This window comes from Schistocerca gregaria, chromosome 2 (genome assembly GCF_023897955.1).
Source record: "Schistocerca gregaria isolate iqSchGreg1 chromosome 2, iqSchGreg1.2, whole genome shotgun sequence".
Taxonomy (NCBI): domain Eukaryota; kingdom Metazoa; phylum Arthropoda; class Insecta; order Orthoptera; family Acrididae; genus Schistocerca; species Schistocerca gregaria.
Window position 1 is genome coordinate 1,014,932,596 of NC_064921.1, and position 17,463 is coordinate 1,014,950,058.

The 17,463-nt window shown below is 43.3% G+C and overlaps 1 protein-coding gene across 1 annotated transcript in view; it reads left to right on the forward strand.

The window, feature by feature from the left end:
• The first annotated feature begins 1,189 nt into the window (after positions 1–1,189).
• Positions 1,190–17,463, forward strand: part of LOC126335509 (reversion-inducing cysteine-rich protein with Kazal motifs-like) — a 328,118-nt gene continuing 311,844 nt past the window's right edge. Inside the window, exon 1 of the mRNA XM_049998864.1 lies at positions 1,190–1,300. Within this exon, the coding sequence (XP_049854821.1) occupies positions 1,225–1,300 (76 nt within the window). The 5' untranslated portion in view covers positions 1,190–1,224. The remainder of the gene's footprint in view (positions 1,301–17,463) is intronic.

Consider the following 17,463-nt stretch of genomic DNA (forward strand, 5'->3'; position numbering starts at 1 on the left):
CGCAGCGATATCGGGAGATTCGATGTTTTACCATTTTCATGATATTCAGGGTGCAATCGTGATATGGTCGCACGGTAAAAACCGCCTCTTCATTGCTACCTCGGAGATGTTGTGTCTCATCGCTAGTGCGCCGACTGTAATACCAGTTTCAAACTCACTTAAATCTTGGTAACTGCCTTTGTAACAGCCGGCCAGTGTGGCTGAGCGGTTCTAGGGGCTTCCGTCTGGAACCTTGCGACCGCTACAGTCGCAGGTTCGAATCCTGCCTCAGTCATTGATGTATGTGATGTCCTTAGGTTAGTTAGGATTAAGTAGTTCGAAGTTGTAGGGGACTGATGACCTCAGATGTTGAGTGCTATAGTGCTCAGAGCCATTTTTTTGCCATTGTAACAACAGTAACCGATATAACAACGGCGCCAGGCACTTGTTGTACTATGTGGGTGTCGTTGACCGCGGTGCCGTATTCTGTCTGTTTACGTATCTCTGTATTTGTATACGCATGCCTGTACCAATTTCTTTAGCGCTCCAGGGTAGATTTTGAAAATTTACCTCTCATGTAACAAGGCAGTTCTTCAGTGTTTCGTTTGTAAATTACTTTTGAATACATTATGGGAAAGGCAGTGATCAATGTCTTACAAATCTTTACTATTAAATACATTCTTGATCACGATTTACTTCTCAAGGTTACTGGTTTCGACCACAACTGTGGTCATCCTCAGACCACTGAAAAGGAACCTCTTTCTGTTGGAGAATCACTCCAACAGAAAGACGTTCCTACTCAATGGTCTGGCGATGACCACAGCTGTGGTCGAAACCAGTCACCTTGATAAATAAATCGTGATGAAGACTGTTTTTAATAGTAAATATTTCCTTTGTAAATATTTCCTTCCCCAACTGAATTTTGTGCTCCCTGTCTATTGACCTCATTTTCAAGACCACATCGAGTACTCATCCGCCTTTTCGTCATGTTGTTGAATCAACTGAGTATAAATATTATTGACGGTGGCATGCAACGCGAAAAAAATTTTTTTCTGGTGTTGTCACTGAAGTCCCAGCCCTGTCAATAACAGTCGCGCGTGTCCCTCAGACCGCGCCGGGCGCGCCTGGATCCTTCCCCGCGGCCTGGGTCGGCGGCGCGCGACGCCTCCGCGGCGCGGCGACGGCGGGCCGCGCAGTACGTGCCGAGCCGGCGAGCCGCGCGCAGTATGCCCTCCGCCAGACACCATGTGGACGCCGCCGCCGCTGCCGCTGCTCGTCCTCGTCGCGCTGGCTGCCGCCCCTCTCAGGCTACACGCACAAGGTTCGTCCGCAGTCTGCTGTCTTTTTCTAGTGTCGCTACTCTCGTATGACGGCCATTCAACCCACTTTTACTTAAGTTGTCACATGTAGTGAGAACTATTATTGTGCGTTCGTGAAAAGTTTGTCTGACAGTGAAATTCGAATGACCGAACCACTTACGACGGATCTGCAAAGGAAAGTTTGCTAATGTGCTGACGCAGTAGAAAAAACACAGAACTTAAAGGGATATACCGGTCGAGGAAGCTGTAAGACACAATATTCGAACCGGGTGCTTAGCTATTCTTTTTCTGAGTGGACACAAGTTGCATCCAGTATGCGTTCTGCAGCTGCCTCACTGTGTAAAGATTATTGTATTTTCCACAAATATGCTACGCAAGACACTACTGTGTGCCTGATAAACTGTACAATTTACCGGTACTACTGGCGCTTTTACTCTCTGTACTAGAGAACGGTGCTCTGGAAAATTAACTTTATGCATCAGAACTAACACAAATTTCTCTTAGTTCGTTCTTATTGCATATTGGTATAAGGATCCTATTCTGTTGAAATGTCAGCCATACACAAGCATTGATTTGTGTTTGCACTCGTACCTATAGAAAAGTATCATTAAGTGTTGCTCCTTACAAATTAAAATATGGAACACTGCTTCGTCTTTATTGTTGTAACTAAGAATCTTCAGCGCATTCGAAAAATACGAACGGTATTTATTTTTTGCACATATAATGTATTCCAGTTTAATATATTTCCCATATAGTTAGCATAGTTTTTCAAGGTATTGCCTGCCGGCAGGGGTGGCCGACCGGTTCTAGGCGCTACAATCAGGAGCCGCGTGACCGGAACGGTCGCAGGTTCGAATATTGACTCGGGTATGGATGTTTCTGATGTCCTTAGGTTAGTTGGGTTTAAGTAGTTCTAAGTTCTAGGGGACTGATGACCTCAGCAGTTAAGTCCCATAGTGCTCAGAGTCATTTGAACCATTTGAACCAAGGTATTGCCGCCTGCATGAACGCAAAGAAGGTATTAATTATTCCTTACGCTTGTAAACATCATATTCGTCAATGACGGTTCATGTTCTCGAGATTTTTATGAGGAGATAGACGTGTAAGTACGTCTTCGCTAAGAGTGCATGCGGCGTCCCATGACGTCATCTTTGGCAATTCCACAAAAATTGGCAGTATTTAACGCACAATCAGAAACCATTCGAAAGCTAAAACTCGATGCTATACGTAATTCTTCCATAATATTACTGTTTGTAGCCTTAATTATTCATTGCAATCAATTCAACGATTACATTGCTTCTTAAACTACTTTATTTTTGTTTTGTTAATCGAATACTCCCCTTTTGTCAGTAGTTGTCGATGCGAAATTAATAAACACTTCGTCCCTTCATTGAAATAAACAGGTCTAGCACACTTAAAAGAGGTAGGGATATTCGATGCTATATTAGATGCAGCAACACCACAAGGTAATTTTTATATTTATTTCGAGATACTGTGACAATTATTGCCTAGTACTGCAAACAACATATTTGCTTATCCAGTATGAATACTCAACATAATTTCGCTCGATTTTTGCAACGTGCCACGGTTGTAGAAAGACAATAAAATTATAGAGACTGTTTTGCAATATAGATATAAATGAACAGGCGATTGGAGGACAATGAAGCGAGTAAACAATATCAAATACGACAGAAAGTCGTGCATGAGGCTTGCAACCACGTTGAAAAATATGGAAATAATAACCGATGTTTGTGAGTCGCTAACGACGCCCGAAACGCGTAATGTAATAAACAAGTGGAAGTTACTGTAACATCAGTTGATTGTTATTAGGGACATGTGAGCATTGTTTATAATATTCATACAAGTACATAATATTCATAAATCTAGGTCCTACAACCAATGTTTTAACCCACACGACGTATGCAAACGTGCAGTCAGACTGCTGTTACAACAATGTTAATGTCGCGCGCTTGTGTTTACAGTGGAAGTATGAGTATGCTGCAAAACCTCGTCACGCCGCTCCGCACACTTTCTTGTGGTTGTTTGGGAAGACGTAGCACGAATCTTCTAATCGGTGGTGGCTCGTCAGTAGCAAGGACTACCAGGTCCATAGAAGAGAGTCAATTGGTCTTTTGCGTGTGGGATGTTTAAAAGCTTTGGTGTTTTCCAGCCGTGTTCGTAATGTCAATAAACACGGTAAACATGTTGCAGATGGTTGTCGAAGCATTCGAAAAGCGCCTGGGGATTTTTTAAGGTGCTGAAAGCTGGCTTCGTATGAACGCTGGCCGTGTGGAACACTTGTTGTAATGTATTTGTCCTCAGCAGTAAACTTGCAGTTTGCATCCTCGGGGACTCTGTAAAATCTTCACGGACACAATTGCGATACGTCGTGTCAGGGAAACTTCTGTTTGCCGGACCCATGGTAAACAGGATTATTTATATGTTTCATTGTGTTCTACTCTCCCCTTCCGGTTGTACCTCGTAATCAGACACTTTTTGTAACCATTATAATTTATTTATATTATAACCGAGGGAAAACGTATTTCGCTTACTACCTTGCAATATAAAATAAAATTGACCACAAAAGAATTCTTCGAAAATCTTCCCATAAAGAGAAATGTATGTTGGTTGGTTTAACACAAACTGTAAGGTAGTTGTTTCTTCTTTAGATTTACTGTACGAGGAAAGTGGTAAATAACATATGAAACGAACTTTCAGTGTGTTGCAAAAAGTGCAGCTCCAGGTCGCCGCCGTGCGGCCGATAGCCGGTCTATACATAACGACAGCGGCGGCCCCGCCGTGGCAGGACGGCGAAACCGCCGACCCAACTGGTCCGCCGTCGCAGAGCCAGCCAGTGCACCAGGCGAGTTCCGCGTGTGTGCAGACTGCAGGCCCCGCCTAGTGGCTCCTACAGCATAACTAATAATCCTTTGTGCCACGAACACTCATTTACAGCATTTCCGAACAGAATAATTTGATTTTGATAAGCAGCTCCGTCCCTGTGGGTGGCCAATTCCTCCCTCCCCTCCCCCCGTCCACAGTATTCCTCTTTTATATCATACAGTGCCGGATAAATTAGGTCCTCCAATCATCTTAGTATACATCAGCAGAAAAAAAAGTGACACCAAAAATATACGCGACAATACAAATATACAGGGCGTCCCACAGATAGTGATTGGGCCAAATATCTCCAGAAATAAGCGTCAAACGAAAAAACTAGAAAGAACGAAACTCTTCTAGCTTCAAGGGGGAAACCAGATGGCGCTATGGTTGGCCCGCTAGACGGTGCTACCAGAGGTCAAACGCATATCAACTGCGTTTTCTTGAAATAGGAACCCCCAATTTTTATTACATATTCGTGTAGTACGTAAATAAATATGAATGTTTTAGTTGGACCACATTTTTCGCTTTGTGATAGATGGCGCTGTAATAGTCGCAACCGTATAAGTACGTGGTATCACGTAACATTCCGCCAGTGTGGACGCTATTTGCTTCGTGATACATTACCCGTGTTAAAACGGACCATTTACCAATTGCGGAAATGGACGATATCATGTTGATGTATGGCTATTGTGATCAAAATGCCCAACGGGCTCGTGCTATGTATGCTGCTCGGTATCCTAGACGACATCATCCAAATGTCCGGAGCGTTGGCCGGATAGTTACGTTATTTAAGGAAACAGGACGTGTTCAGCCATATATTAAACGTCAACCACGACCTGCAACAAATGGTGATGCCCAAGTGGGTGTTTTAGCTGCTGTCGCGGCTAATCCGCACATCAGTAGCAGACAAATTGTGCGAGGATCGGGAATCTCAAAAACGTTGGTGTTGAGAATGCCACATCAACATCGATTGCAGCCGCCGGCCGCGCTGGTCTCGCGGTTCTAGGCGTGCAGTCCGGAACCGTGCGACTGCTACGGTCGCAGGTTCGAATCCTGCTTCGGGCATGGATGTGCGTGATGTCCTTAGGTTAGTTAGGTTTAAGTAGTTCTAAGTTCTAGGGGACTGATGACCACAGCAGTTGAGTCCCATAGTGCTCAGAGCCATTTGAACCGTATGCTGATTTCCTACGTAATGTTCTACCGATGTTGCTACTAGATGTTTCACTGCATGAGAGAATGGCGATGTACTTCCAACATGACGGATGTCCGGCACATAGCTCACGTGAGGATGAAGCGATATTGAACAGCATATTTCATGAGAGGTGGTTTGGTCGTCGAAGCACGGTCACCGGATCTGACGTCCCCGGATTTCTTTCTGTGGGGAAAGTTGAAGGATATTTGCTATCGTGATCCACCGACAACGCCTGAAAACATGCGTCAGCGCATTCTCAGTGCATGTGCAAACATTACGGAAGGCGAACTCTTGCTGTTGAGAGGAATGTCGTTACACTTATTACCAAATGCATTGAGGTTGACGAACATCATTTTGAGCTTTTATGTAATTAATGTGGTATTTACAGGTAATCACGCTGCAACAGCATGCGTTCTCAGAAATGATAAGTTCACAAAGGTACATGTATCACATTGGAACAACCGAAATAAAATGTTCAAACGTCCCTACGTTCTGTATTTTAAATTAAAAAAAAAACCTGCCTGTTACCAACTGTTCGTGTAAAATTGTGAGCCATATGTTTGTGACTATTACAGCGCCATCTATCACAATGCAAAAAAATTGGTCCAAACAAAACATTCATATTTCTTTACGTACTGCACGAATATGTAATAAAATGCGGGTTGCTGTTTAAAAAAACGCAGTTGATATCCGTTTGACCTATGGCAGCGCCATCTAGCGGGCCAAACACAGCGCCATCTGGTTGCTCCCTCCAAGCTAGACAAGTTTCGTCCTTTGTAGTTTTTTTGTTTGACCCCTATTTTCTGTGGTATTTGGCCCGGTCACGATCACTGGACCACCCTGGATACAATAGTGCTCTAAGAAGCACAGTGAAGTTTATTTCAGAGGACACATCCCATTGCACAGAATACAGGAGTTACTACCCAGTAGATGCTCATACGGAGTGTAGAAAGCATTTTTAAACGCTTGTTAGCACTGTAATTAGTTTCATGTTTTCTTCTCCGTCACTACGATGGTGATACTTAGGTGTTTGTCGTATGTTCCTAGACTCCATAAATACACTGTTAGCTGAAACTTTCGAAGTAGGCTTCCATGGGATTCTTTGTGGTAATAAGCATCTTTTTCTCTATGTGTCCCTGCCTGAGATTGGTAATCAACAGACCTTGAGTCATTAATTACTTGTACCTACTGTGTTTGTGCGTCACTGAGACGACTGGGTTATATGCAGTCGCCAGAATTTAATATCACTGGACGGTTTTTTATCAAGAAGAACCGCTCACATGAGTGAAAATGCATAGTGCCTGCTGTTTGGGACTGCGGATGGGTGGCGCTGCGAGGAAGAGGGAGTCGGCCAGGGAGCTTACAGCTCGCGCAGGATATGATGGCCAATGTGGAGTGACCAGTTTTCGTTCAAAGTGTTGGGCGAGGTCATTCGTTTGTTTGGAAGGGGACACCGTTAAAGTGTTTTCCACCTTTCGGCCGGTCACCGATGGCAGATTCGATGCGCGCACCCTGTAGTCTTTCTCAAACTATTTTGCGGAAACTATTGTCTGTCCCCGGTAGCTCACCGGTCAGCGTGACGGATTGTCAATCCTCTGCGCCTGAGTTCGATTCCCCGCTGGGTCGGGGAATTTTCTCCTCCCAGGGACTGGGTGTTGTGCTGTCCTCATCATCATCCTATCATCCTCATCGACTGCAGGTCACCGAAGTGGCGTCAAATTGAAAGACCGGCACCCGGCGAACGGCCGATGCTGCGGGGGACCCTAGACATACGATTAAATAAAAACAAAAATTATTCGGCAAAAAAAAATTACACTTGTGCTTTGCTTATAGCTTTATACGCCAGGTTAGTGATGATGTGCCCATCATTTCGTTAATGGTCATAGTTATTGTGATATTTACGTGAAAGTAAGACACTGGGCGAGATTAGGAAAAAGAGTCTAATGAGAAATAGAACTCGCCACGATTTTGCTTTTGGTACATATTATATAACACGATGTTGTGTATGAAATTGAGCTGACTAACTTAATTCTTCTTCAAACCTGGGCTGAGGTATCTACCTGCTACTAGTCTCGAGAGAACTGATCTGATGTAGCACACTCATTTGCGATAGCTCCGCGCCAGTGATGAAGCCAGATTGAAGTATCCACAACACTCCTTATACTGCATAAACGGTTTCAGATATCGAAATGAGATATTGGCAAATTATAACACACAAAGAGTAGAGTATTTTACCATGTCGTTATTATGTAAAACTTGATTATCTACCGTGTTATTACAGTAACTACACACCTTTTCCGGCTAAATAATGTACTACTTTTTCAGACGTTTCTCACACCTGTGTCTGCACGACATGTTAGTGCGTTGAGACAGTATAAACGCCACTGTGTTTTGGCAAAAGAAGCAAATTTTGGCATGGAAACCACTGAAATGTGTAGGTTTCTTCTCAAAATTCGCCACTTATGACGCTTCTGTGAAGGTTACAAATGTTTGAGAAGCCCGGCAAAAATCAATCGTCGAAATCTTTTTAGATACTAACGAAAGCAAAGGTAGCAGTTGATATTTTTGAACGGTCACCATACAAGTGTGGACGTGGAGAGGCTCCCTTAATGTGAGCGTAGGCTTCAGTCTAGAACGGCACTTCCCCCCATCACTCGGCATTTTCTCTATTGCGCCGCGTCGCCGCTTATTCCACACAAAGTCCCGATGCAGCTGATATCATCAGTTATGTCCCTTTCCTCCCCCCCCCCCCCTACAGATTCAATTTACATAAATTAATTAAAATATTACCTACAGGCACGCTATTGACCAAGAGCAGCACTTCGGTCCTACTAGATAACTTTAGGATAGCTGGTCGATTCCAGAGTTGTGTCATGGTTGTGGATAGCAAAACACAATCTATTATTTGAGCTTGTCAAGGAAAAGATTTTTTGGACTGCGCACATGCAATAGCTGATTACGTAAGTGATAAGCACTGCTGTGACTGGAAAATCGCATAGAGCTCTGTTCAGACTGGGAGAAATTGGAAGAATATTTGCGCCAGTCTTTTGCTACACACGGAGAATTTCCTTGCGTGCAGCAATGTCGGCTGTTGCAGCGATAGTGACCTCAGTGGTGCCTGAAATCCAGCGCCAGGCGTGAAGCGACTGTTGTCTGTGCGTCGGCAGTTGAGTGGGACGTCGTCACGTACACACAATGAACACTACTGATCGGGAATCAGCTTCTAATGAGTGTTTCGCGAAAATATCCACCAAGGGATTCCCACTTGAGGTGAGGAAACATCTCCGTAATAATCGCTTGTTAATTGAACTTTCCGGTAAGAAATCTAGTGGCTCACTTCTGAAGTGCTTCAACATATTTATTTAATTCGACATGGCGGGGATCCAAAACAACCGTTTAGTACAGAAGAATGCGTCGCGCTTCTGTTCTATACGCGGGCTCCTTTGTAGGTGAGCTACATTTTTCTAAAATTCTCTCAATAAACCGAGGCGAACAACGCACCTTCCCAACTACTGACCTTACGTGCTCCTTGGATTTCATGTATTGCTTTGCAACGTTACGTCTATATAATTCATCGATGTAACTGTGTCACGCAGCGTACTAATAATGCTGTATTCTAACGTTACCGGATTGTTTTTCCTACTCATCAACATTAACTTAAGTTTTCTACATTTAAAGTAGACTGGCGTTCATCACACACACAACAAATTTTGTACCCTACTACAGTCACTCAACGAGGGCCCCTTCTCACACACCACGCCGTCATTAGAAAGCAGCTGCAGATCGCTGCTTACCCTGTCCGTCAGATCGATTGTGCGTACATAGAATGACAGCGGTCGCATCACTCTTCCCTGGGGCATTCCTGACGCTACCTCTGCCTCTGATGAACACTCGTCGCCCAAGACGACGTGCTGGGTACTGTTACGTTGGTGTCGGTTACCTTTAGAGAGTCCCTGTTATCGACTAGCCCCATGTTGACTGTCCAATTTGTTTCTGCAGGCACGTTCATTTCCCAGGAGCTACAGCGGAACTTCTTGGCAGAAAATATTTTAGAAGAACTTGTATTTCCGACGAGGATTAACCGAGCGGTGTGGCGCTTCAGTCATGGACTGTGGCTGGTCCCGGCGGAGGTTCGAGACCTCCCTCGGGCATGGGTGTGTGTGTTTGTCCTTAGGATAATTTAGGTTAAGTAGTGTGTAAGCTTAGGGACTGATGACCTCAGCAGTTAAGTCCCAATAGATTTCACACCCATTTGAACATTTTTTGAAGTTTTATTGGTGAGACCATTTTCCGCATGAGGCCCATGTCTAATATTACTCACCGACTTCCAAGATAACGGTTTTAATTTCACTTGTTAACGCATTTTACAAAAATTTTCCCATGAACAGTTAAATGTACTGTTACTCTGTTACTTCCGTAAGTTACATTATTCACTGTTTTAAAACTGCATCTATAAATAAGCAAAACTGCCTCATTAGCCTACGAACTCGTGAAGGAAGAACGGAAAATTAGGTCTGACGTCCTTTCGATATTAGTGTCATTAGTGACGGAGCACATGCTCTGGTTGTGTCAAGGATGAGGTAGGAAATGGGCAGTGCGCTTTGACAGGAACAATCCTGACAGTTGTGTATTTTGGAAATTTGTGGTAACATTCTATGGGGCCAAACTGTTGACGTCATCAATCCCTATACCGATTGTTCTGTTCAGCCCACTCGTCTAGTATAGGGCGCCTAGGAAACCTGCTTTCTCGGATCGGTAGACAACAATTCAAGCAAATCCTATTAATAAAGTTTATTACAAAAGGAAATGATTGCGATATTTAACTTTCTCATTTGTCAGAAGTGTGGCAAGCAATGGGCGGCATGGAAAGTAAGGAGTCTCTTCAATATATTAATTTCGAGTATAGGTGCAGTAATACTGTTCATAAGTCACTGCTGTAGGGTTCGTAGATCGGCTAGATTTCAACTCCAGTCCAGCCAGGCGGAGCGGTGCTAATATTCTCTTGGCCTAGATGCAGCTCCTGCCTCGGTGTCATCTAAGAGAGGGGTCACTCAGCGTACTATTGGCTGACGTCGCCTCACAGCCCTTTCTGGTGTAACCTTCATGGCCGACGTACAAGCGCTTGATGTTACGCCGGAACACTACCGTTTGCCTGGAGAAATCGTGAAAAACCTAAATCTCGATGTCCGGATGCGCCTTTGAACCGTCGTGCTTTCCAATGCGAGTGCACTGTGCTAACCACTGGCTCACACCGCTCATTGGTACGCCTGAAAATGTTCTTCAAGTTTCCGTTACGCTCTCCTGGGAGTGAAATAAACGTGTGACTACTAGCGCTGAAGGTATTTGTCACCCAAACTCTGCCGCGCGCCCTAACTAGCCAGCACAGCAACACAGTGTTCACTCAAGGTACTTGTCGTACTCATGATTCCAATGTTGCCAAGTTACATTTTACGGACGTCCATTTTCTATAGAAAGTAAGCAATATAAAATTTTTTTGTTACAGGTATTTTGTACTGTTAGTATGCAAGGAATCGACTACGCAAATTTTGGTTCACCTATTTGTCTCCTCAAATTGGTGCAACCGAGTGCTTATATCAGATGATTGATTCCAGTTGTGACATACTGATGTGACTGATGTTGTCATAGAATACAACGTTTTTTTCTTCTTGTGAAATGCGTAGTTTTCGAGTTCACGTCGTTTAAATCAAGTTGTAGATTTTTTGCCTATACTTCGAAATCTTATTGAAATCTGCCTAAATATTTATACTGTTTCCTACTGATGGAACTTCATTATAAATAGCTACATCATCTGAAATAAGTATCAGGTTACTGTTCGTATTGTCTACTACACCATTAACATGTAGCATACAGCACGCAACGTGCGATATGAACCGCATTTTGCTTCACACAGTTTTCTTTGATCTATAAATTAGCATAAGTCAAAAAATGGTCAAATGGCTCTAAGCACTATGGGACTTAGCACCTTAGGTCATCAGTCCCCAAGACTTAGAACTACTTAAACCTAACTAACCTATGGACATCACACACATCCATGCCCCAGACAGGATTCGAACCTGCGACCGCGGCAGCAGCGCGGTTCCGGGCTGAAGCGCCTAGAACCGCTCGGCCACAGCGGCCGGCTAGCATAAGGCAATTGGCAAATGTTTTGCTGCTGTAGCTGACAAACCTGGCATTGCCCGGGTATTCATTCTGCCACTTTTCTATTGGAAATGAAAACAAAAAATTAACTGTGTTTGTAGTGTAATATCTTAAAAAAATAATTTCCATGTATTCGTGAAATCAGCTTTAAAATTATGAATTTGTCGCACAACGTAATATGGATAACGTACAATGAGAAAGTGCAGTACCACAGACAGTTTTTGTTCGACGGGTGCAACTGCTTCGCGTGTCTACAACGCGACTTTGTAGACGTCCCTATTGCAATGCCTCATCGAAGCTCTATAGACGGCTATTGTTTTCTCCTGCGGCCTTTCTCTCTTCGTAGTTGGAAGCTGCCAAAACCGCAGCCACGTGTTAGGGATTCCATTAAGCTGACTTACCTGTAGGAGTGTTCTAATAGCAAAGACTAAATGCATTAAAACATCCGTGTGTGATGCAGCATTTTTTCGTGCATCTCACTGTTTATAACGTCATATCCCTGCGTTCCACATTTACTCAAAAAGCACTGGACTGATTTCAACCAAATATGTTACAGACATACCTCACTGTAAGGCGACAATCATTGTTGGGGTAAAACCTACCTACTTGTCATAGCTCAGGAGACATGACGTCATAAACTCTGACACGCATGAAAATCTGCCGCATCAAGGATGACGTTTAAATTTATTACTTCTCTGCTACTGACTCTGTTCACAACATATTTTACAACTAGAATCCACCTATGCCACTGAATGTACCTTCCAAAATATATCATTGTACGACTCATAGTTAAAGAGATTTGACCTTGTAAACAGTTAGATGCATGAAAAAATTCTGCATCATGCACGGATGTAAATGCATTTAGTCTTTGCTATTAGGAGACTGCATACAGGCGAGTTAGCTTAAGGAAATCCCTAACATGTGGCTGGGCTCTTGACAGCTTCCAACTACGAAGATAGAAAGGCCGCAGGAGAAAACAATAGCCATCTATAGAGCTACGATGAAGCGTTGCGATAGAGACGTCCACAAAGTCGAAATGTAGACACCCGGAGCAGCTTCGCCTGGCGTGCAAAAACTGTCTGTGATACTGCCAATTTTTCGTTGCACGTTATCCATATTTCTTTGTGCAACAAATTCATAATTTCAAAGGTGTTTTCACGAATTCATGGAAATTAATATTTTTTAGATATTACACTACAAAAACAGTTCTTTTTGTTTTGTTTTCATTCCTAATAGAAAAGTGGCAAATTAATACCCGGGCAATGCCAGGTTTGTCACCTAGTATGTCAGAAAATACAAAAGGCGTCAAATGTTTTATCGTATTATATGCTACATTATAAAGCAAAAAGAATGAAATTGACATATTGTAATTGGCTCGATAGGCGAACACCAACAGTAAACATCGAAGAGATCTTTTTTAGTCAACAGCCTTCTAACGGGTTTGACGCGGCCCATCACGAATTTATCTCCTGTGCCAACCTTTTCATCTCAGATTGCATTTGCACGCTATGCACTTAATTATTTGCTGGATTTATTCCAATCTCTTTTTTCTCTTCAGCTTTTACTCTCCAGAGTTCCTGATTGTGCCATGGTGATTATTCCCTGATGTCTTGACACATGTCGCATCATTCTGTCCCTTTCTCTTGTCAGAGTTTCCCATACATCCCCTCCTTCACCGACTCTGCGGAGAATCTCCTTAGCCCTTATCTTGTTAGTCTACATAATTGCAACAAACGTCTGTAGAAATTCAAATTTTAGGAAGCATCTTTTACAATGGAGATTTAACGCCGATCGTTGTAAAATACTAAAGTTCAGTAAGACAGTCTCGATTGCAACAAGTGTTTATTATGATTGACTGCCGATTTTGGTCTATAATTTCTACTTTCTTCTGTTCCGCTTTTCTCATTCTCTATTGTTCACTGCCATTCAGTGCATCCTCAGAACTTTCTTTGTCAAATTAAGGCTTAAGTTTGACTCCAGTAGAAGCCTCTAGGCCAGGAATAATAGCTACCACCCCTGCAAATATCAGGTGACTTCCTTTGCCTCAACAATGCAACGCTTTTCAATTTGCTACCAGCTCTTAGTATACAAAGTACAAAGCTTTATTTATTGTAAATATACTAAAGTTCAAAAACTGAGCACAATCACGAAAACTGCACCACTGAAAAGACAAATATGTGGTAGCAGAATCTCATCTCTGGACCTCTGAGAGTACACAGTATTCTTCCGACCATCAAGGAAGATGTGCAGGTTCGTAAGTCCATTCCGCATGATGACTCCTCACACCTTGACGCCGTCACCGGCAAACAAGTATCTTTCCACGACATTCATTGGGCTTGCATCAGCTACCGGATTGCTAACTGGAGCGTAATTCATGGCCGAAATTTGATGTTGCCAACTCCACAATACACAGGCACGTCTCTGTGCTGCAGTGAGCGGGATGCACAAGACCAGACGTCTGGCAAACATCCACGATTTTCTGAGCGTCCGATACATATTTTATTGGAAAACTGTAACTCCTGAGGCAGATGCAAGCTCGGCAGCCAACTGTCGTGCTGGGGTACACCGTTAGGGACAGATATCGGTCTTGGTGTGAGGTACTTACTGTCGGCTGACCTCTTACTGGCCTACGATACATCTCCTTAGCCTCTAAACCGTCTTCAAAGCCTCGAAATGACACTTTGTGGGACATCCAAGGATACTGCGAATTAGAAATATGTCTGGCCTGCTTCCAGCGGCCGAGTACTTCACACTGCAGGAAAGGATCCAGACGGCGTGTTTGAGGCATTACATTGTCAACTTCACCGGTAGACTACACTCAGCTTGCTAGGAACTGACAAACAAGACTGAGACATGAGTGGTCTTATGTACTGTCTGTGTTTAACCTTCGGTTACGCCGCTATTCGATCACGGAGTGGACGTCTACTCCTTTCCTGTCAAAGCAAGCAATTAGTGTTTGTAGGCAGATATTTACGGTTATGTTGAACGATTGCTCACCTCTTCTCTTTCCGTTTCGTTTTGACGTGATTATCCTTAACTTTAGGACACTACTATATATCTTTTGTTTCCTTTAGTTTCTCATTTCATTTTAACGTTATGCGCAGTTATTGTCAAATGAAACGATATACCATGCGTGTCAAAGGGAATCATCCGATAATAGAAAATCATAGCTATTATGTTATTTAGACAAGTGCGTGAACAATTTATTGTTGGAAAGAGCAAACTCTGGAGTTTTACATGGTCCGCACTAGGTAGCAGCATTGTGGACCTACTTCAGTTCTAGTGAAAATGGTTTCGGGACAACAGAAAGCGTTTAGTGTTCTACGTTTTGCGCAGTGCAGGTCACTAATAACTGTTCAGAGTGACTTCCGCACTAGGTATCGTGTGGATCCTCCTATAACACAGAGCATTAGAGGACGACGTTAACAATTCCCAGAAACAGGTTGTTTGTGTAAAGGCAAGTCGCCGAGCCGTCCCCGAGTGTCTGACACAGACGTCGAGAGCATCCGCCACAATTTCGCAAGGAGTGTGCAGAAATCCGATGGCCGTGCAGCTCGACAGGTCAACATGACCCCGATGTCCGTTTGGAGTGCGTTGTGTCGACGTTTACACATGGAACCATACAAAATTCAGCAAGTGCAAGTTCCTCGTGAAGGTGACAAACAACAACGTGTGGAGTTCTGTAATTTCGTTCTTAGCTAGGTGCAGGATGACTGTTTTCTTTCACACTTAATGTTTAGTGACGACGTAACATTTTAGTTCAATGGAAAAGTGAACCGTCATAATATGCGAATACGGGCTACGGAACACCAAGACGAAGTTGTACAGCATAAAAGAGACTCTCAAACATTTTATTCACGGGGAAAGGTAGATGATCCATTTTTTGTTTGCCGAGAACACTTACAGGAAGCAGATATGTCGATATGTTTGAGAACTTTTTTACTGGTCACCAATGTCACCAGACCTGACTGTATGTGATTATTCCTTGTATGGGTTTATAAAAGACTCTGTTTATGTGCCTCCCTAACCAACAACAATGAATGAAGGAAGACATCGCATAACAGCAGCTGTGGAAGCTAACACAGTTTTTTTTATGTTTGAGTTCCTAAGGGACCAAACAGCTGAGGTCATCGGTCCCTAGACTTACACACACTACTTTAACTTATGATTAGAACAACATATGAAGGGCTTATTTCCATAGTGCCACAAGTCCATTTTTGTTCATATTGAATTACAGAGTCCTAAAGTTAAAAGAAGGCTGAAACATCTGCAGTTGAGATACCAGAAATATTCAAGCATATGGCGTCTTGCTAGAGATGAACATTTCTTTCTGTTTGTTTGGCTCATTAATTTCAGAAGCATTATAGACAGAAAAGTGGAGATAATGGACTTGTACTATTGAAATAAGCCCTTCACATACATCCTTGCCCGAGGCAGGACTCTAAACTCCGCCGGGATGGATCAGAAAATCCGCAACATGGCGCCTGAGACAACGCGGCTGTAACTCAAGACATGCTCTCTCCAGTGTGGGAACGATCTGAATACTACATTGACATACGTCGAGCTTCTCAAGGGGAGCATATTAGGTACCTATGAAAAAGTATGAAAAAAACTTTGAGTTTCCCGTTCATCAAAAAACTAAATTCTTTGTATATGTTTATTAGTGTCAGAAATATAGACTTACCAAATCGGATGATTCTTTTTGATACTGCCTGTATTGAGATATAGCCTATGTGAGCAGTCCCCAATGCTAAGCAGCGTATCACAGCGCAAAGGTTTATTTTCTTTGACTTGTTGATTCACACTGTAACAAGTCGTGGTGGAGTAGCAGTTCAGTACAGGAATTCTCCTTAGTACTATTTCTGATGAAGCTAATAGGATAACACCTCGTGCCGTCCTCTTATTATTAACATAGGAAAAAAGAACACTGTACTGCACAGGCAGTCATCCAAGTTCAAGCACTACCGTAGATAGGCTCAACCTGTCCTCAAATTGTCACTGTCAGTGATTTCACAGAACTTCACTGTGTACTTCATTTGAGACGATTAATTTCTTCCTTACACAGGCGTTGAATAGTATAGTTACTCCAAGACAAAAGCCTCAGCACTAATGGAATGGACTGCTTACCGGAGGAGCTGCTTACCTCCGTCCAGGAAAGCTTCGTGCTGTTTAGTCTGCCCTCTTTCCAAGTAAGCATGCCGTAAGGTGTCTTGATTACAAACAGAGCGGAACAGAGAGGATACGACCGGCGTGTTTCGCAGCCCTGCCTGTGATAGAGAAAGAACACCGGCTGAGTGCCGCAGCTGGCGGATGTTGTGTCTGCTGGGAGGGAAGCGGCGGCGCACTTCTGCGACAAACCGGTGCCGGCCGCGCCTCCTCCAGAGCTGGTCAGGGAATCCGGTAGAAACAGCTCACGGCCACTACTTTCATGTCATCTTCCTTGCAGTCGTAACTGAGCGAGGGACATGAGTCGAGGTGGAACAGGGAGGAACGGATATGTATGATGACAGATAATAATAAGAAAAGTAATACATTCACAGAAATGGAAAAAAAAGGAAATAGCTAGTGAAAGGTACACTACCTGTTATTTTGGATTCAGTAAGCTTTCTATTTAATGAGACTCGTTAAAGATTTCGTCAGAAATTCTTTTTAACGCAAGCAGCGGATCGAATTTGAGCAATAAGGGACAGACCAAGTAAATGAATGACACCCTCAGTTTTAGACAAACCGACCATTGGAAGGTCTGTTGCCTATTGCTGGCAATAAAAGCTGGAAAGTGGGCAAGTAACGACACCTGGCTCCCGTTACTCTAGAACTTACACTGCTGGTAAAACACCATATATTAGGTTCAAATGGCTCTAAGCACTATGGGACTTAAGATCTGAGGTCATCAGTCCCTTAGACTTAGAACTACTTAAACCTAACTAACCT